Source organism: Myxine glutinosa, chromosome 10, assembly GCF_964187855.1.
Source record: "Myxine glutinosa chromosome 10, kmMyxGlut1.1, whole genome shotgun sequence".
In the NCBI taxonomy this organism is placed as follows: domain Eukaryota; kingdom Metazoa; phylum Chordata; class Myxini; order Myxiniformes; family Myxinidae; genus Myxine; species Myxine glutinosa.
In genome coordinates this window covers 116,294,141-116,316,428 of record NC_136270.1, presented here as the reverse complement: position 1 = coordinate 116,316,428, position 22,288 = coordinate 116,294,141, and the positions used below count along the sequence as shown (strand labels likewise).

Below are 22,288 nucleotides of genomic sequence, written 5' to 3'. Positions count from 1 at the left end.
TCCTGTACTGTTAGCAGTTTCTCCTCCAAAGCCCCCAGAGTTACCATGTTGGGAAAAATATATGGGGCAGCGTGAGACAAGACCAGGGATTCAATCGATGTCTGGAAAAAGCAAAAGTTCCGAAACTACCGGACTCAAATGTCACCCGTTAATAAGAAATACCCTCGTCCAGAGTTTCCATTATGAAACAAAATGGCATAATCGGTGGCAATAACTGAAAATTAAGGTGAACATCAGCAAGACAAAATCATTATGGTGTTTGTCCTGCGGAGAATCTGACTTGTGCAACTAACTTCTCAGAACCTAGCAAATTTTGAGGTTAGAATACACACATTGACAGGAGAGGAACTGTTGACGTAACTTGCTGTATACGACACAACATGTCTGACATGATGCGGCAAGATGTGGTATGGTGGCACAATGCCCCCTCATTAGTGCTGACTCATATCAGAAGAATGGGTTGGACCAGCGCAGATCAGCAAGGAAATGGAGCCATAGATAGCGCGCCTATTCTTCGTGAAGGACACCCTGGGATCTTTGACATCCACCACCTATTTTAATGTCCATCCGAGGGCAGACACAAACATTGATGTGTGAAACACCGGGATAACAGTTCATAGTTGCATCGAGATTCGAACCCTCAAATCCAGATTAGACGGTTTGGAGGCGAGATGGCTGGTCGAAATAGAAAAATTGCAGTCCAAGGTCATGTGCGTTGTGGAAGAGAAACACATCATTAGGCTCCTTGTGAACAAGAACCTCAAAGCAGCTGAAATTCACATGCGCCAGTCTGCACAATGTAGTAATGCATTAACTTCTGAAAACCTAGCAAGTGAAATTCACAGGAGAGATGATTACCGAGCAAGTTTCCACGTAGTTATGCGGATAAATAGTGCAGCAAGTCCAAGAATGGTCACAAATTGGTGGGGGGTCTTGAACAGTCTCATCTGCAATGAGCAGCTGTCTCAAGGAAGTACTAAAAACGCATTGAATGTAACTTTGCAGAATCACCATTTTACTCCAAGTGATTGCACAATGATTGGTTGTCAAGGTTGGAAGTTTGGCACAAGGAAGGTTTTACTCAATCTCCTTGCACTTAATTTTATCAAATAAAAAGTACATGTCAAACTATTTGATTAAAGAACAGGGTCAATAAGTTACATGCACACTCACTTCTGTTTTAACTTTTAACATGAGGATCAGGGTTCAGAATGAATATGAATGAATGATCGTTTTAAGGCCATTTTCCCCGCTAGAGCGGGGGTTAGCCTTGCGGGCCCCATGACAATCATGGTTCCCTGTTTGAGGCAATGTTTTTATGGCCGGATGCCCTTCCTGACGCCAACCCTTGGTCACGCTCTTACGATGCGCAGGGATATGGTGTACCTATTCTAACCCGGGGTAATCACCGGGATCATTCATCCCAGCAAGCTGGTACTCAATTTGCCGACCTCGGAAGGATGACAGGCTGAGTCAACCCCCCTGGCGTTAATTCAGCGATCAACCGGGATTCGAACCCAGGATCCTAGGATCCCAAGCCTGCACCCTAACCGCTAAGCCAACATCAGAAGTTCAACTTTATTAGATTTGATGTCAATTTAAACAATTAAAATACGGTTTTCCTTTTCATCTCTAAATATATAACATATAATTCATTGTCACGTACTTCTCTAGGTCTTTAACGGAGGCATTAAAGACAAAACAAGAGGCCATCATGCAGAGCACGATACATGCAAAACCCACCCCTCTCCTCAAAAAGGTTGCCGGGGATACATCAAATTGTCTATTTCATCAAGATTAAAATTGACGATGTTAATCAAAGATTGGGTCAATCGAATTAAAATTGATGATTTCTCAGAAGAAAATTGATACCGTATTAGAAGTTTGACCACGAGGTGACCTTTGACCTTTTGACATCACAAAAAGTTGGTTTCCCAATTCAGTGATGCACTTTGTAATTGCTGTTTAATTTCCAAGTTCATCAGATGAAAAGTGGTTTTTTCAGATGAGAATTGATGATTTTAGAAGTTTGACCTTGAGTTGACCTTTTGACCTTGAAATAGTTGGTTTCCCAATCTAGTGAGGCACTATGCAATTGCTGTTTAATTTTCAGGGTCAATCGGATGGAAATTGATCAACAACAACAACAACATGCATTTTAAGGCCATTTTCCCTGCTAGAGCGGGGGTTAGCCTTACGGGCCCCATGACAATCTTCTCCATTTTGCCCTATTTTCTGCATCTCTCCTTGTTAACCCCCTTGCCCGCATTTCTTCTTCCACCATCTTTAGCCAAGTCTTTCTCGGTCTTCCCCGTCCTCTACTTCCTTCTACATTAATTTCCATCACTCTTCTCAACCAGTCACTTTCATCCTTCCTCAACACATGACCAAACCATCTCAACCTGTTCCTCTTCACAGCATAAATCACAGGCAATATTCCCATCATCTTTCGCAATTCATCATTTGTCTTCCTCTCTCTCAACGATACTCCGCACATCCATCGAACCATTCACATTTCCACCCTTTCCAGCCTTCGTTGCTGCTCTACGTACATTACCCATGTCTCGCTCCCATAAATCATAACACTTCTCACACATGCAGCATACACCTTTCCCTTCAGCTTCAGCGACACTCTCCTCCTCATCAGCACGCCACTCGGTTCCCGAAACTTCTTCCATGCACATCTCACTCGAGCAACCGTTGCCGAGTCTGATCCACCTTCTCCATTCACATGTCTCCGAGGTAGCAAAATGTTTTCACACCTTCCAGCTTCACGCCGTCTCCAAGATCCAACTCAACATTTCCTCCATCTGCAGCTCCCTCTGTGCACACCTTACATTTGAATGTAGCTGCCACACTGGTAAATGACCCTCTCAGACCACTACATTTTTGATGAACCCACTCAGCGCACATTGCACATTGAATGGAGTTCACTCCGACACCCTTCCTGCACACAGCACACGGCCACTTCCCAGTTCTTTCCACCTCACCACATGCTTTACCACTTGCCATCACCTTCGTCTTTCCGATATTCACCTTCAGACCTTTTGTCTCCATACGTTCCTTCCACTTGTTCATCTTTTCCTTCAGTCCATCCATACTTTCCGCAATCAACACCAGATCATCTGCATACAACAACTCCCACGGTAAACCCTCCTTTACGTTCTGAGCCAGCACCTCCATCACAGCTACAAATAGTAGTGGCCTTAGTACCGACCCCTGATGCACTCCCACCTTCACCTCAAACTCACCACTGTTCCCGTCCTTCGTCCTTACAGCTGTGCGCGCTCTTTTGTACATTGCCATCACGACTCTGATCAACCATTCCTCCACTCCTAACTTCCTCAATGCCCATGTCAATACTTTGCGTGGAACCCTATCGAATGCTTTCTCCAGATCAACAAACCCAAAAAACAACTTCTTCCTATTCTCCATGTACTTCTCCTGCAACTGCCTCACAATGAAAAGCACATCTGTCGTTCCTCTTCCTGGCATAAATCCAAACTGCATTTCGTCGATCTTCACTTTCTTCCTTATCCTCCTCTCCAACACCCTTTCCAATACCTTCATTCCATGCTCCAATAACTTTATCGCTCGGTACGAGCCATACTCCAGAGGGTCACCTTTCCCCTTGTATAGAGGGACGAGGGTACTCAGTTCCCAATCCACTGGAATGCGGCCTTCTTTCACCACCAGATTACAGATCTCTGTCATTCTCTTCACACCCCAACTTCCTGCTGCCTTCAACATAACTCCCACAACTCCCGTCGGCCCTCCCGCTTTTCCACTCTTCATTGCTTTTATCGCTTCCTCAACTTCCTTTTCAGTTATCTTGTCTGCCGGTCCTAAAACTGGGTTACTCTCGATGTTGCCATCCCATTCATTCTCTGTATTCAACAGCATTTCCATATATCTTTTCCATCTTCCTTTAATTCCATCTGGGTCGACAACGATTTGTCCCACTTCATCCTTCAAGCAACTCACCCCCGTCACATCACACCTCTCTTTCGCTATGTGCTTTGCAATCCTGAATACTGCTTTCTGACCCTCTTCCGAATCCAAGCGTTCTCCGAACATTTTCCTACATGCCTCCTGCGCCTTTGCTACCTCTTTCTTTGCAGCCTTCCTGGCTGCCTTATAACTTTCATGCTCTGCTGTTTCTGCTCCCGTACCCTTCACCTTCTGCCACTCCTTGAACTTCTTCCTCTTCTCGTCAATCCTCTTTCCAACTTCATAATCCCACCACCATGTTTGCGAGTGCCTCGGTGGTCCTTTTGTCCATCCACATACCTCACCAACGGCTCCCAACAGACTAGCTTTCATTGCCATCCAACCACTTTCAAGCTCAACCACATCATCCTCTACCCTACTCAGCCTCTCTTTTAATGCCTCCCTTACTGTCACCTCTTTCAACCTCCACACCTTCATTCTTGGTTGGTACTTCACCCGCCGCGCTCTCCTCGCACCTTTCACCCTTATGTCGCAGACAACCAAGTGGTGCTGCTCCCCCGGGATCACCTTTGTGTCCCGGAGGTGCCCGCTATCTCGCCTACGCACCATCAGGTAGTCAACGGTTGTCGTCGACCCACCTGACGTGTATGTAACAAGCTTATTATCCTCTTTCTGGAACCGAGTATTGCAAATCAACAAATCAGCTCCATCAGCAAACTCCAAAATCCTTTCACCTTCTCCATTTCTCACACGATATCCGTAACCCCCATGAACTCCCTCAAAACCATCCATACTCCTTCCCACATGTCCATTCAGGTCTCCTCCCACCACAACAACTTCCTCATCTTTCTCGTTTTCCATCAACTTCTCTATCGCACACCAGAACTTGTCCTTCTCTTCGTTGCTTCGACCAACCTGCGGAGCATATCCCGAGATGACGTTCACCAAGAGCTTTCCAATCATCATTTTCACCATCATCAACCTATGACTCACTCTAGTCACACTCACCACACTGTCTACAAACTCCTCAGAAAACAGGACACCAACACCATTCACGCCCTCCAGGCACCCTTGCCACACAAACTTGTATTTCTGTCCCTGCCTACCCTTCACCATTCTCACACCACTTCCCTTCCATCTCGTCTCTTGCACACAACATATGTCCACTCTTCTTCTGACCAATTCTTCCACCACTTCTCCTGATCTCCCTGTCATTGTCCCTACATTCCATGTCCCAAACCTCAGAAACCGATCTCCACTTCGGGCTGCCCCCTGCCCATATGTCGTTGTAATTGTCATGGTTCTCTTTTTGAGGCAATGTTTTTATGGCCGGATGCCCTTCCTGACGCCAACCCTCTTAGTCGTCTCTTATGACACGCAGGGATACGGTGTACCTATTCTGACCAGGGTACACACTGGGAAACGTTTAAAACATGGAAATTCGGGGGGGGGGGGGGGGGGCGGCGTCAGCATCACGGCTGCGGTTTAAACATATTCCAGCAATATCCAAACAGAACCATGAAAACCATGAAAAACAATCTGGGAAAAGTCTCCAAGCGAGAACGTGGATTTGAGAAAGAAGGAGCAGAGGCGGAAGAAAAATGAGATACAGGGGGCGGGGCACAAGTCGAGACGAGGAGGAGAGCGAACAAGCAACGTGTCCGGGAGGAGAGAAAGAATCAATATAGAATTATTTGTCTAGGGAGGTGAGGTGAGGGGAAGAAAATAAAATAAAAGAAACAAGCAATACAGCGAAGGAAAGAACCCAAATCGACAAAACACCGACGGGGGGAGGGAAGCCCCAAATTACCAGGCCGCGCACGAGGTACGACACAGTAAACGATTAACTACACACAAGTTTGTACGAATTACAAACCAATACCAACCAGAAACACACAATAACACATACACAGCAAAATAACCAGTGGAAATTTGACAAAGACAAGAATGGGAAAACACTTAAACTTCGATGCCGTGGAGAGCTCGAAGTACGCTTCACTCGCCCGAGGCACCGGAAGTCTCTATTTTCCCGAGTCCCGAGGAAGTCCCGAGCCACCGGAAGTCTCGGATGGAAATTGATCGTCAGATGAAAATTGATGATTTTAGAAGGTTGACCTTGATTTGACCTATGACCTTTTGAAATAAAAACTAGTTTGTTTCCCAATTTAGTGACAACGTGCAAATGCTGTTCAATTTTCAAGTCAATCGGATGAAAAATGGCAATTTTAGACATTCGACCTCAAGATGACCTTTGACCTCAAAATCAATAGGCTTCTTTCGTATGACCAAATCTACCATCTGGTGAAGGTTCATGAAGATTGGTTTAAAATTGAGATCTGTAGGCGATTGACAGACAAACAGACAGACAAACAGACAGAATAAGAATGCACAAGACCAACCCAATCCAATATACTTGGAAAAATATTCGATTTTGCAAGTAATAAAAGTAAATAAAAGAGCTCTTCGATGGGAATGCGTGCATTGATATTCCTCCACCCGTGTGTGATGTCAACCCATTGCTACGTTTGTTCTCAATTAAAAGGTCACATGAAAAATTAAATGTCACACGAGAGAGGGATAAGTCGAAGAGAGACAACTTCACAAGTTTCCAAACTCGAGTTATGGTCCGCAAAACGATTTTCAAAGGGTACACGACCTTTGACCTTTCAATCCCAATATTGAACCAGTTCATCAATGTATTATAGTCCATAATTGTGTCAAGCTTGGTTGAAATCCCTTCAGTTGCTCACAGGTTATTATGTAAACAAAAAAATATATACAATAACCGACAGATGCACATTCACTCCTTCAGAGGCATAAAATGTGGATGAGCACAAGATCCCTTTAAACTACATAGGAAGGGCTACCACTCTCTTGCAAACCCTATTTCCACCCTTTCATTCACCTCAAAAAGGTCCTATTTATTTCAACGTGCTCAACCACCTCAATGAAGGATCACACTCACCGTGCCCGGGGTGTGGCAATCCGTATGCCCTTCCTCTCCTCATCCTGCAGCCTCCGTCGCACCTCGAAAAGCTGGCTCAAGGGAGATGATCCAGCGGTACACGAAGGAAGCGGTGGTCCAGTGATCGTGGGTACATCGCGCACAGGTGCAACTTGGTGGCTCCCTGTGGATCCCCAGGGCTGAGCAGGAATCTTCTTGGGTGTGGAAGTACTGCATGGAGAGTAGAAAGGAACAAATATAGCAGAGGGTCTTATGCATGAATTCGTACATGTGAATCATGGCATGCTCATCAGCATGGCTTTGCATGACGTGCTGGAGAAAGGTATTGGTGATGAGTGTGCAAGCGCATATGTTGAAGCATCACAGAGCAACATTAAAACATACTCGGCAAAGATGAAAGACTTGAACAAAATAATCAAATGAAACACTGGATGGAAAGCGAGCTGAGGAAGGAAGGAGGATGGGGATTGGGCAGGGGAGAGGAGATCAAACATTCCATTGGAGGGACAAAGCTAGGAAAAGGAAATTATAACCAAATAGGTAACAGCCGTTTGTCGGCTCGATAAAAAACACAAAAAGATGGAGGGAAACAGAAAGAGCAAATGACAGACAGACATAGACAGACAGACTTGTTGCTGGTCGATCAATGGTGCATTAAACAGAATTGTGTAAGATATGCAAATTAGCCTGTCCCCCACGCAGCGCAGAGACGGGATTGTCCCCTTTAACGTCACCGGCACTGCCCTCTCTTGGATTAAATCATACCTCTCTGAGAGACGCCAGTTCATCTCCATCAATAACTGCAAATCCCCCACTGCTCCCCTCCCCCAAGGTGTCCCCCAAGGTTCAGTTCTTGGCCCCCTCCTCTTCATCCTTTACCTGTCCCCCCTCGGTCACTTGATCCGCCGTCATGGTCTCCAATTCCACTGCTTCGCCGATGACATCCAGCTTTTCATCTCCACCAAGTCTGTCTCCACCGACACCCACTCTATCCTGACAAACTGCATCTCTGAAATAAAATCCTGGCTTCAAATCAACTTCCTCAAACTTAACTGTGATAAATCTGAAATAATCATCATTGGCCCAAAAACGCTCACAAAATCCACCCATAACTTTGCCCTCAACATCGACGGTATCCCAGTATCCACCTCCCCTCTCATCCGGAATCTTGGCGTCATCTTTGACCAAACCCTCTCCTTCGACAAATACACTAAACAGATCACAAAGACAGCCTTCTTTCACCTGAAAAACATCGCCCGTCTCCGCTCATCCCTCTCCTCCACGGCTGCAGAAACCCTCATCCACGCCTTCATCACCTCCCGTCTGGACTACTGCAATAGCCTCCTCTATGGTTCACCCTCAACAATCACCAATAAACTCCAATACATTCAGAACTCCGCTGCCCGTCTACTCACCCATTCCCGGACCCGTGACCACATCACCCCCGTCCTTTACAAGCTTCACTGGCTCCCCATCTCCCAGAGAATCCAGTACAAAATCCTCCTCTTGACCTACAAAGCCCTCCATAACCTGGCCCCATCCTACCTGGCTGACCTCCTCTCCAGACACACTCCCACCCGCAATCTCCGCTCTGCTGGTACCAACCTCCTGACCCCCCCCCCCCCCCATCCGGACCAAATTCAGATCCTGGGGGGACAGGGCCTTCTCCATCGCTGCTCCCACCCTCTGGAACTCACTACCTCACACCATCAGAGACTCCTCCTCACTCACCACATTCAAAACATCACTCAAGACCCACCTGTTCAGCACTGCATTCAACATTCAACCCACAGCATTTAACCCCTGACTATCACTTCACCTTCTCCCTCCTTTTGCTTTAAATATTTCCCTATTGATTCTTGTCTTTTTGCAATTGTTGTTTTCATGTTTTGTTATGCATTATGTTTTGCACTCTGTCAAAGCGCCTTTGGGCTTCATGAAAAGCGCTATACAAAATAAATGAATTATTATTATTATTATTTTGCAATCGCTTGTGTCTGTCTGTGCGTCTGTCCAGGCCATAACGTGTTTACCATTTGAGTTTTGTCATCAAATTTTCAACAAAGCTTTATTATGAGAATATGGAGAAGACAAATTAATAATTTGGTTAAAAGGTCAAAGGTCAGCATCACATAAAAGCATCAATTTTCATGCAATTGACCTGAAATTTCAATTTATCATTTGAGCTTTTGTCATCAAATTTCAACAAAGCTTTATTATGAGAATATGGAAAAGACAAATTAATAATTTAGTCCAAAGGTCAAAGGTCAGCACCACACAAAATTGTCATTTTTCCATGTATTTTTTCATGCAAACCTGAAATTTTGAGAATTTGCATAGTGGGTCACTGAATTGGTTCGCCAATCAAAAGCTAGAAGCCAACTGTTTGTTTGTTTGCCTCATCAAAAGGTCAAAAGTCAAGTTTGCATGAAATTGTCAATTTCCAGCTGATTGACTGTCCTGGATTGACAAGTGCATAACGGACTTGAAATTTGAGCAGGGTTTGCATATTTAGTCACTGAAGAATATTGCTTCTGAGGTGAAAAGGTCAAGATCACCTAAATCGTCAATTTTTTGTATTTCTAAGCTGTTTTCGTCATGTTTAGCATACGGAAGAAGGCTGAATACAAAGCGGATGTGGATGGGCTTTGCATTTTCAGATGCTTTCTAGTTGGGAATTGTTTGCATTGGAGTAAAGTTCAAGTCAAATTTAATATTTTGTACTGTCAGCCTTCAGTCACAAACTTTTGGCCCTATTTTTCAATTGGACAAAATCACTAAAGATTATAGTATCCAGATCTGGATCCTCGCCGACATCTATACATTGTCCTTGTCTGGCGCGCACGCGCGCGCACGCACGCGCACGCACGCACACACACACGTTCCAAGTCCGAATCCATCCAAGTTTCATCCAAATCCAACAAACAAACAAGACGGGTGAAAACAAACTCTGTCCATCTTCAGTGGCGGAAGTAAATATAAAATATCGTGACCACACTATTGTTATATATGCAGGTCCACATCAGAGCAGTGCATAACGGAACTAAATATGGTATTTGAAGCCACCTGGCAGCGACAACAAGGGATGTATTAGACACCACCAGAGACGACACTTACCTAGAAGCTGCCTTCGAGTTTCGGACACGTTCACGTTCACCCTGTAGCACCCAGTGCCAGAAGCGCGACCTCTCCAACCCTTCCTCCGTTTGCTGACCCCCACTGTCCCCCATCCCTTCTTCTGGTCTTCCAGGCCCATCTGTCCGGGTGGTTTTCCGGCCCAGGGTCCCCGAACGGCTGCTGCCACCAAGCCTTGCTGCAGGACCTGTTGGGCTGCAGAATGAGAGGCGGGGTCTTATAAAGTCACTAAATGGTCTTATAAAGTCACTAAATTGTCTTATAAAGTCCTCATGATGCATACAAATGTTGATTTTTTTTTTATACGCATCAAATTAACCGACATCAATTTCTCCCTGTTTTACAATTAGTGGCAAAGTAAAGTCCAATAATGTATCTCTCTTCAATTGCTCTGCAGAGATTGTCATCTTAAAGCAGGAGGATGCATTTATGATAAAGAACATCTGGGCAGTGTGCAACCGACGAAACCTACCTCTGTGCAGTTGCATCCGGAACTCCAGAAGAAGTTCGGGACTGGTAGGTGCAGGAATCGGGCATTGCATGGCTACTGCAGACGCGCTGCGCCGCCTCACTTTCGAGGATTTGCCGCGGTTTTCCTGCTCCATGGTGGATGTGGTGATGGTGATGGTGGTACACAAGACGGTGGTGATGCTGTGGAATGGAAGTGAGAGAATTGCTGGCGGAGGCACTGCGGCACTCTGGAGAAAGAGGCTGCAGGGTAGCGGCTTGGGCGCTCGGAGACGGGCAACCTGGTGTTTTCATCACCCGGGAGACGTGCTCATCCAGGATGCTCTCGGGGTCATCCTCCGAGGGCACGATGCGAGGAGCAGCGGAGTCAGGTGGGGTTGACACAGTGGGGAGTGTGCAGGGAACTGCAGGCAACTCATGAAGTGCTGTGGTCAAAGATTCTTCTACTTCTTCCTCTTCCTTCAAAATGGAAAAAGAAAGCAAAGAGTCTCATTTTTTTTTCTTTTCCAAACTCACTGCAAAATTATCTTACAAGTTAAAACACTGAGGAATCGATTTCCTCGGCTCGAATATTCTGAGAAAGTGACACAAATAAAAGGATATCGCAGATGGGAAGCGGCAGTGCAGGGCTCAAAGTACAAAATAAATTAAAACATAAAAAGCAAGCACACTTCTAAAAAGGTCCCACCGGTCCCTGCTGTTAATTACAAATACAGAGCATTGTGTGCAAACATCAGAGGGATTTAGTCTGGACAAGTGAGGGGCGGGGAATGAAGGGCGGGGCGAGCAACTGCCTCGGGGCAAAGGGCCGCAGTGGTCAAAGCATGCAAAGTGGCAGTGGGGTGTCAGCACACCAGGCACGGGATGGGGCCCGACAGAGAAAACTGCAATGGGATTCGTTCTGAGGAATGATCGAGCTGGGCCCAGCGGGTGGGTGGAGGAGAGCAACGTCAGTCTGGAATTATTTGAAGGAGAAAGTTTAAAAAAAAAAAAAGAAGAAGAAAGGGGGAGAGGGGGGTTTAGAAGCATCGCCACAGGGTTCTTTAAATCTGCTTATCTACTTAAAATCTGTTACTGCAAACCCTTGTTCTGTGGATGTCTACTTGTACGACCTACCTTGCCGACCATGCTCTACACTGCTAAGGGCTTCCTTGAAATAATAATAAAATACAAAACCCAAGCAAGAGATAATGACAAACTATCGTGATTAGGTAATCAAGTTGCTCTCGACTTATAACCACCAAGTTATGTGCAAAGACCCAAGTGAGGCCCGCCGACTAGGATCGATAAGGACGCGGTGACGTACGACGGTGGAAGCAAAGAGAATGTCGCTGTCTGAGAGCCAGGAAGCAACTCTACAAGCATCGTTTGACAAGGCCCTCGAGTTGAAAAAAGTGGAGAAAGGTGAAACTCTCAGAGCACATAAACCGTTTTTAATCACAAAGTAAAAAAAAAAAAAATGATGGTTCAGATTGCATTGCAAGAAAAAGTGATCTAATTCTCGATAAGCTGAAGCCCTTTTCATTCCTGATCCACTTACTCATCTCCCTCAAATGCCCATCTTTATCTTGTCAACCTCCCCCCCCTCACCCCCCCAAAAAGCCTCATCCTGCATTCGCCCACAACCGCCCAGTACCACCTCGGCTCAGGCTTTCCGGCCATTTCAATGCAAGTGGGCATCATTCATCGTGAGCTTGCAGACATGATGGCGCCGTGGGCTTGAGCTCATGGGCTCCGACAGCTCCGCTGGAGATTTCCGGATGCAGTCGGTTGGAAAGGATGTACGCAGTCATGCAGCAATGGGAGCAGTGGCTGCAGACGCACGTCGCCGGACAAGCACCGGAAGCATGGACAGAACCAGCACCCCCAGTGCCACTGAAGGAATTATCTACTAAAGTTGAAACTTTTGCTCTTCTGGTTTCAGCAATCTTCAAAACCTAACGAGTTGAAGCAACATCATGCAAACTTGTACCATATACTACAATAGTTTGACTACTACCGAATGGTCTTCATCTGGGAATGGGATCGTTGTCAAAATGAGCTGAGGTGGTGTTGTGCACATTGTGACAAATAAGGAGAGAGACCTAAGAACACTTGGTGGACAAAACATCAGACATTAGCCTTACGCGGAGGTAGATTGTAGTACCTTTTAGATCTCCGATTTAACGGAAGTTGATATTAGAAGTGAGCGCATTTTGAGAGTTTTTCATCCCAACATTGACAATTAAAAAAGTAGTAAGTTAAATTTGTTAAAAATTAAAAAATTTTTAAGGAAAATTAAATTTTATGTAAGTCATGAAGTTGTAATTAATTAAAGGTTATTAATTAATTAATTGTAATTGTAATTAATTAATCAATTAAAAAAGTAAAAAAAGTAAGTCATGAATAAAGGAAATTTTGGCCCATCAAGCCATGCCAGGTACATACAACTCCCTTCCTCACTCTAACCCCCCACCATTATGCTTTTGTACAGAGATGAAGGAAAACAATTTGGAAATGCAAACAGAGAGAAGGACAATAACTCACATCTCGGATTTTGCGAAGCTTGTCATCGAGCGCTTCTTGGGCCTCGCGCTCTTTCTGCACATCCTGCAGGCGGGCTATGAGCTCGGAAGCAAACTTGGTCGGGTCGACGATCATGTCTTTTGGGAGCCGTGACGTTCTCTGATAGAAATTGGGGCGGGCGACAAAGAACACACGTGTGAGGCGCATGAAAGATAAAAAAATAATAAATAATAAATAGAACAAGAGAATGTAAACAGTCCGTTAAGCTCTTTGCAAACTGGTCCCTGCTTAATCAGTGTCAATACTCAGCTTGAACATTTACATTTGGAAAGTCTATCAGTTGAGAATAGAAGTAGGAAAAAAAAAAGAAAAAAAAAAAGGAATGAACAAAAGAAAGAAAAAAAAAAGAAAAAAAAAAGGAATGAACAAAAGAAAGAAAAAAATATGCTGTAATGAAATCCCCAAGATAGAGCGAAGGTGATGAAATCAGAATGAGTAAAACACTGGGCAATGAACAATCAAACTCAAAACCACGTGCTTGATGCAAACAACGTTTGGCCAACACATCTCACTGGGCATTTCTATTTTGGGAGGACCGATGATCCAATTGAAGGCCAACATTGCTGCTTCTCACCGGCACATGCTTAGTCTCAGATTCGTTGCAGCGCGTGTCTCTTTGCGCATCCTCCGACGACGCTGGGTTCCTCAGCCGGTACGGCGGAATGCCGTCTCTAAAGGACACACAGACAAGGTGAGCCCAGTCAGGTGTTTGCTTGCAGCAAGGCACGAGAAAAGATGCACAATGTGTCAAAACGGCCTTAACGAGGTCGATCTTGGCGAAAGAAGGAGGTGGATAGAAACAGACTGGAGGTGCTTTTAGATCTCATCGACTCCAGCAATAGACCAAGGGTTTCGCAGAAGAGTGAATAAGGCCATTCATAAAACAACAGTTAAACAATGCAATCTTGATCGTTACGACACAGAAAACAAATCAAAATCATCAACCTTTACGAGATGTAATTTCCATTAGAAAATTGCTCCAAATATAAAAGCATAAATATTGCATTTTTTAACCAAGACTGCTGAGAGAAGTTCAACAATCCGAAAGAATAATAACAAGCGTTACGCCTAGGTCCCCCGTCGGTGAAGTGATGCGAGTTGACAAAGTGGAAGACGCAAGGCGGCCATCTTGGATTTTGACGTGGCGACCCAATTTTCAATAGCGTTCTCCCTTATGCGTAGATACACCCACACACAAGATTAGAAGTTGGTACTTCGCTTATTTTTCAAGATATTCCGCTCACAAGGTTCAAACATACATGGCGTCAGACATACATGGTGGCGGCCATATTGGATTTTGACGTGGGTTGCACCCACACACCAAATTAGAATTCGGTCCTTCGCGTACGCACGCACGCACGCACGCACGCACGGACGGAGGGGAAAACCATAGTCCCCCTTTCGCTCCGCGGTGCGACGGGGGACAATAAAGAAGGCTGTTCGCACATGACGTACAAACACTTAGATTCATGAATTTTGAGTGCAGACACTGCTGCACGGACAGGAAGCACACTCTAAGACTAGCCCAAACTTCATTGCACGGCATCATAAATTCTCACCCTTCCCACCTAAAAGTTGAAAAAATGGCAAAAAAGTTCCACCAGGAATGATCCAATATTTTGGGATTTAAATAAATCTTCTGTTTTGACCCCTGTGACCCTAAGTCCCCACCCACTAGGACATGAACTGAGGGTCAAATCCAAAAATCGTCACATATTTGATTTGTCCCCCAATGTCAATTGCATATCCAAAGTTTCATTAAAAAGCGTTTTAAAATGTGAATGTAATTTAATTTTTTGGGGTATTTGACCTTTTGACACCACCCTAAGCACTTCATGGGTGCAGGGCCAAAATGATACTGCTGTCACACCTTCGTGCCATTTGGTGATCACAACTACCATGTTTGGTGAATTTCTGCACAGCCATTTAGGAGGAGATGGCGTGCGGAAGGACAGACAGAGCCGAATACAATATCGTCACCATGTTGATCAATGTTGCTTGGATTCAGTGGTGAGAGCAGTGTGAGTACCATCCACTATATGCAACAGTGTGAACAGCATTTACGACAACGTGTTTGGTTAAAGCTATCTGGTGGTGATCATGTCGGCCAATGTTTCTTGTTGATGTAAGTGCTTTGCTTCTGGGGCCACCCTGGAGTAGAGCGACATCAAACAGTGCTTTGTCACTGTGTCTTGTTCTGATTTGAGTAGACTCTCATGAGATCGAATTATGCCTGGAAAGACGGTGACAACCAGATATAGACAAGCTGGAGTCCTGTGGATAGTAACCATGATAAGCCTTGAGCGCATTGGTGAAGAGAAAAATGTTTCTGGACAGGAGATGAAACAAGTCAATGAACGCCAAGTCAATAAGGGCAAATTGAGAACCCCAGCAGAGACACCTTAAGTGAAGATATAAAAAGGCAAGTGCAGAAGAGAAATCTGGACTTTTATTACTCGTGAAGGACATTAGGAAGCAAATTCCAGTGGTGGTGAGGAAGGAGAGGGTTCAACAGAAGAAAAGGGAATGGAGAAAGACAACAAGCATTCCAAAGGAATCCTTATGGATTTACTTGGGATTTGTTTCAGACTAATAGATCAGCGACCATTGAGGTACCAAGTTTTAGGTGAACCAAGTGAACCGAGTTTTAGGAAAGTTTGAGGACGATGTACAATGGCTTGCTCAGATCAGTAGACCTGCCGGACTTCAGGAGCTTGGTTCTTTCAACAGTCAGGAGTTACTTTTGACCTCTCAGATTTTCGTTGGTGAGAAGTCCAAGTGTTGGTGCATAGAGTAGGAGGCACCGCCACATATTAGAGCTCATATTAGAGCTAAATCTATGAAGTGCCGCCACAAATCCCCATGCTTCCCACCTAAACATTTTTTTTATGAAAGATGTCAAATTGTTCAACCAGGAATGAGTCAATATCAAATTTTGAGTTAAAATATCCTTCTGTTTTGACCCCCGTGACCCTAAGTCCCCACCACCTCGGACATGAACCAGGGGTCAAATCCAAAAAAGCTGCATTGATATTTAAGCCAAAGATGAGAAGGAGTGCGTCTATGAGGAAAGGTAAAGTGAAGGAGCTTAACTTTGTCATTGCAGGTGATAGGATCCTTACATTGAGAAAGCAGCAAGTCAAGAACTCGGGAAGACGGCACACTCCCATTGATCGATGTTGAGGAACACAGATGCGGAGGCAGCTCATGGAAGGAAGAACAGTTCAAGCTCTTCGTCAACCTCAGCAAGGAGCATCGGGCAACAGCTACAGAAGCTGTAGCTAATATTGTTCAAAAGAAGAATATTAGCCACTCATCTTCGTGGAAGATGGAGTCACAGTGACTAATCTTTGAACTTGTATAAATGTGCGAGTGACTCGATGCCGGCTTCAGGAAATCCGACAACATTGGAAGAATGCATCCGGTGTGGCAGACGAGAGACGATGCACGTACTGGCTAGCTGCCCGACATCTTTAGCTAGTTATACATAGTGACATAACCAGGTTTTACGAGTGATTACAGAGCTGAATAAGAGGCAAACAAATCGATATGCAACACGAAAGATGATTATCAATTTCACAAAAAAAAGAGGGCAGCAACCCAAAGTTAAGGGATGTAAAGAGGGCAGTATGCATCTTTAAGTCAGGTATGTGCCGACTGATGAATGTAGATTTGGGTCGGACCCTGAGGATTCCACCCAATATTACAGTCATCCAACAAATAACTGATTTGAGTATCTGGTCTGATGTGGTGATGAGAATTATTATTGTTGCGATGATAGATGATACGCCTGTCATTCCAGAGTTGGCTGCTAATGACGTCGAGCGATGCTGGGCCAAGCCACCAGTGCGCCATTGTTTAAACCTGCCTGGGAAGTGTGGTTTACACGACAAACATAGACTCGACGACACCACTGATGACACCTGCAACCACTGCCAGGCCACTCCGCACACAATAAAACGCATCATGAAGACTGCGCGGTACTGGCTTCACGTAGGCAAGAGCACAACATCTTACATATGAAGGATCTCTGGGTCGCTCCTGGGAGATCGATCGGCTATCTCCGTGCCGCTGCTCTGTTCAACCAGAACTGACTGGGGCAACACCACAACAACAACATCAACTTCCAGTCCCAGGCCTTCATAATCATGAGCAAGTGGTGAAGACAAAGAGCTATTGGCTTTAATTGATTCGGATGCATCCACCATCGCCAAATAATTTTGGAAGGCATATGAGCCCCGTGAGTATTATTATTAGCATTTATTATTAATTATTTGCCAAATTCTCGCACATCTGGCAGGAGGATGAAACTTATTAATATAAACAAGAGGAAGAATTGCTTTGCAATACATGTCCTCTACTGGTCCTAATGAAGGTTCTTCCAAACACTGAGCAATTGTGAGCCATATATAGGAAGACAAATTGTTTAAGGTATGAAAAGCTACAGAATAATTTGCAGTTTCGGTAACTTATCATCATAAGGCCATGCACCAGGTTTCAGTTCAATATGTTAAGGAGTAGAGTAAGGTAAGAAAAAGACTGGAAAACCCAAAGTGGGACGGACGGACAGCAAACCTTTAAAGAAACACATGCATCAGAGCAGTATCGAGGATCAAATGAGCATCGCTTCCAGACTCTACATCCAGGTAAATCCAAGTAGTCCCTTCTGGTGAAACAGTTAGGGGACTAATAAAGGTGAAATAAAGGTCAAACTATTGCAATGTTATTTTCCTCTTATTATTACCCTGGTGTAGGCTTAGCGGTTAGGGTGCCGGCTTGGGATCCTAGGATCCTGGGTTCGAATCCCGGTCATCGCTGAATTAACGCCAGGGGGGTTCACTCAGCCTGTCATCCTTCCGAAGTCAGCAAATTGAGTACCAGCTTGCTGGGATGAATGATCCCGGTGTGTACCCCGGGTTAGAATAGGTACACCATATCCCTGCGCATTGTAAGAGCGTGACCAAGGGTTGGCATCAGGAAGGGCATCCGGCCATAAAAACATTGCCTCAAACAGGGAACCATGATTGTCATGGGGCCCGCAAGGCTAACCCCCGCTCTAGCGGGGAAAATGGCCTTAAAAACGATCATTCATTCATTCATATTACCCTCACCAAAGGAGAGGGTATTGTATTGGGGTCTGTTTGTCCGCACATAATTTGCCAACGTAGACCACTATTTTTACACGTTACCTATTTTTTAACTATGAGAAGTATGTATGGTACAATTACAATGAGAGTACATCTATTTTTTTTAAATCACACAAAATAAGTCTGGCAGAGGGTATGCAATCTTTGCTTGTTCGTTCTAATTTATTGTATTTATGAGTTTCAAATAGTTATGGGAGTAAAATCTGGCATTTTCTGTTTCTCCAAAAAATTAATTCCAACAAAAAGTGCTTGGTCCCAAGCCATTTCGTTAGAATGGAATTTAACTGTATTACGCCATGTTGACCAAACAAATTTTCTGCTCGCGCTCAGCATTGGGCAACACCAGCATTCAGACAAAATGCGGCTCATAGGAAAGATAGATCATGAGTGGAAACGTACAGCAAGAAGAGTTTAAAAGACTCTTTTATGTCCTTTTTCTCAAGACTGCATGAGGTAAGGTGTTCTATTCACTCTCTAGTTACCTCCGCCACCGAAGGTGGACAGATTTTGTGTTTTCACACCTTTTATTTTGTATACTTGGTCAAGGCTCGTATAAGAGCTAACACACAGAACATATAATAGAGGGAGCGGGAGACAGGAGGGGAGGGGGGGGGGGGGGGAAAGAGGGAAGTACAACAACAGTAGAGAACAGGGACATCAGGAGATCTACACGGGATAAACAATATGGACATTACAGGGGCATTCAAGAAAGCAAACAGGGAATTTGAAGGTGGATTTGGGGTGTTTTAACAGGGGTAGAGAAGATCAAGGTTTTGGAAGGGGGAAGATAAGAGATGGTGGTGAACAGCTGTTTTGAAAACCAGGAGGGAGGAGTGGGATTGACTGAAGAGAGTGTGTGAGTTTGTTCCAGAGGCAGGAAAAAAGAGGAATGAAAGAGTGAAGGTGAGCAGAGTCTTGATTTTGGCATTATTCTCTTAGTTTTTTTTTTGTATATTAGATCGAGGCTCATGTAAGAGCTAACATCAATCACAAAAAAAAAAAAACCGACACATGAAAAACATATAATAAAGGGAGCGGGAGACAAGATGGGGAGAGAGAGGGAAGCACACAAGTACAACAGTAGAGAACAGGGACATCGGGAGATCTGTGGGAGGGAGAGGGCTTGGGGGGAGGGGGCAGAGGAAGGGGGAGGGGGGGGGGTGGGCGAGGTATAAAACACATCGACACTGCTAGGACTTCAAGGAAAGAAGGTATTTCTAAAAAGTGTATCTGGGGTGAATTAGCGGGGGTAGAAAGATCAAGGTTTTGGATGGGGGAAGATAAGAGATGGTGGTAAACAGCTGTTTTAAAGACCTGGAGGGAGGAGTGGGATTGAAGGGAGTGAGGGAGTTTGTTCCAGAGGCGGGAGAAAAGAGGAATGAAAGAGTGAAGGTGAGCAGAGAGTCTTGATTTTGGCAGTTTTACCATAAGAGGGTTGCTGACATCTTGTGTGACCTGTAGGAATATTTGGGGGACAGAGCACAGACAGAACAGAGGGAGCAAGGCCGGAGAGGAGTCGGTAGAAGACAGAAAGACCACCTATCTGCCTGCGGTGAGAGAGTGAAAGGCCCTCAGTTAGCTTCATCGCGGGAGATTCCAATGATTCTGAAAGCTTTGGTTTCAACAGCGTGAAGACGAGCTAGGTGTGAGGCGGGAGCACCGGCCCAGAGGGGAGAGCAGTATTCCATTGAGCTGCAGATGTGGTGATGATGAGGTGAGATGAGATGAGGTGAGGAGCTCAGGTGTGACAAGGAAGGACTTCGCACGACTGAGGATGCCCAGTCGGCGACTGGCTTTGGAGGCCAGCTTGGAAATGTGGTTTTCCCAGGGAAGATCATGGCTGATAATGAGACCCAAAAGCTTGAGTGACAGAACTTCTTGGAGAGGATTGTTGAGAAAGTAGATGGGAGGGTTGTCCAGTCGGTCGTTTCGGAGAGACATAGTAAGAGTGTGAGATTTGTCAGGATTGAAAGACATGTTCTACTTGTTTGACCAGTCTGATTTTGTCCAGGTCTGCAGAGAGTGAGGAGGCTGCAGACTGCCGATCTGAGGGATGAGGTAGGAGTGGCAGAGAGTGGAGTCATCAGCAAGGAGATAGAGAGGATTTTCCAGAGAGTCAGAGAGATCATTGATCATCAAATGACGCCCCTCCCCCCGCCCCTCTTTCAACAGAAGAGGGTTGCTGGCAGATCTTGTGCATCCTGAAGGAATATTTATGGGACAGAGCACAGACAGAGAAGGTGGAGCAAGGCTGGAGTGGAGTCGGTAGAAGACAGAAATCCCACAAATCTGCCTGGGGTAAGAGAGAGAAAGGCCCTGAGAATCAGCTTCATCGTTGGATTCCAATGATTCTGAATGTTTTGATTTATACGGCGTGGAGTCATCAGGAAAAAGATGGAGAGGCTTTTCCAGAGTCGGAGAGATCATTAATGAAGACGACGAAAAGCACAGGGCCCAGAACACTGCCTTGGGGAACTCCAGCCTGGACAGGAAGGGAAGATGAGAGAATTCCATTTCGAGCCACATGTTGACTACGACAGGAGAGGAAGTCCACAAGCCATGCGTGGAGATTTCCATGGATACCATAGGAGGAGAGTTTGGTGAGCAGGGTGGGGGTGCCATACCGTATCGAAGGCATGAGATGTGTCAAGGGAGACGGCTCCGATTTCCTGTTTGGCGGTGAGGACCTCCAACCATTGTTGAGTCAGTAGAAGCAGCATGTCCAGAGCAGAATGACCTGGTCTGAATCCAAATTGATGATCAGAGATCAAGCCATTGGAGAAGAGGAAAGATTTGATGTCAGAATTGATGATGGATTCCATGACCTAGCTGATTATTGGGAGCAGACTGATTGGTCTGTAGTTGCAAGGATCTGTTTTACCACCTTTTTATGTAAACATTGTATGATGATACCTGAAGTTGATGCAACAGCAAGAACATCTGGAGACTACCTCACTTTGGCATCGATTACGCCACTTGGAACTGAAGGAGCGGAGACACCAGAGTCAAAATCGATTTGAAACCACAAAGTTTGATGGATGTTACAGGTTATATTTGTCCATATATCCTCATGGTGTGAAATGCAAAATGGAGTTAAAACTGGCATGTCCAAAGTAGAGGGACACCAAAAGAACCAACCAATGGTTATGGACAACTTTAACACCGTTTGACCAAACTACAATCAATAAGAAGAGGAACAGCAATTTAAAAATCAATCAATAAGATCAGTTTAGGCCTTTTTTGTGAGCTTGACACCTTTTAAAAGTAAGCACAGGTAAATACAAGAGTAGTTCAAGGTTCACCTTGGTTTTGAGGGAAAACCAGAGTAATGTACACTACCGACATGAAGTCGTGTTTTCGAAGGGATTTCTTCACATTGTAGAACTGGATGTAAAGGTGAATGCAACGGGGAAAATAAATAAATGAAGGCATCGACAATGGTGATCTATAACAAGGACGGAGCAGTCAATAATCAGGAAGGTTCTGGCCAATGAAAACACGAAGCCTGTCGATTGGCCAATCGCGACTACATAAAAGAATCGCCTTTAAACAAAAGTCGGGCTAAAATCCGAAGCAGCTATGTCAGCATAATGAAGACGGAGAAAAGGCGGCTAATCTGATTAGTTTTTAGCACAAGGACCGACGCAATACAGAGCAGTTTGTGAAGTTGATGCAACACATTTGGAAAGTGACAATCGGACCTCTCGGAATGAAAGATAAAGGTGTGCGATTGCTTATGGCGATATCACGTCGACGTCAAACGACGAGCCGAGCCGCTCGAGCTTCGTTCACTTGTAATTCAGCCAAATGACAATGAAAGACCCGCACAATAGCCCGAGATATCTGGGACTTGCACTATGGACCCCCGGCTCCAAAGAAAGAAAGAAAGAAAGAAAAAAAAAGTAAGGAAGAATAAAGCCTCGAACTCCAATCCGATCTGGTCTAGAGAATGGAAGCAATAAGTCTCAGGGCAAGCAGGGCATGCGGCGTGTTGCGAGATCTACCGATGCTAGCCATCTGGACCTTTCTGCCGACTACCCTTTTGTCCTCGATGTGT

The 22,288-nt window shown here is 45.0% G+C and overlaps 1 protein-coding gene across 1 annotated transcript in view; it reads right to left on the bottom strand.

The window, feature by feature from the left end:
* The window catches only part of LOC137433844 (axin-1), a 70,181-nt gene that overhangs the window by 18,309 nt on the left and 29,584 nt on the right, over positions 1 to 22,288 (bottom strand). The window contains exons 4-8 of the mRNA XM_068126235.2: positions 13,659 to 13,755; positions 13,046 to 13,183; positions 10,524 to 10,978; positions 10,034 to 10,246; positions 6,917 to 7,126 (exon numbers count right to left, since the gene is read on the bottom strand). Of these exons, the coding sequence (XP_067982336.1) occupies positions 6,917 to 7,126; positions 10,034 to 10,246; positions 10,524 to 10,978; positions 13,046 to 13,183; positions 13,659 to 13,755 (1,113 nt within the window). The remainder of the gene's footprint in view (positions 1 to 6,916; positions 7,127 to 10,033; positions 10,247 to 10,523; positions 10,979 to 13,045; positions 13,184 to 13,658; positions 13,756 to 22,288) is intronic.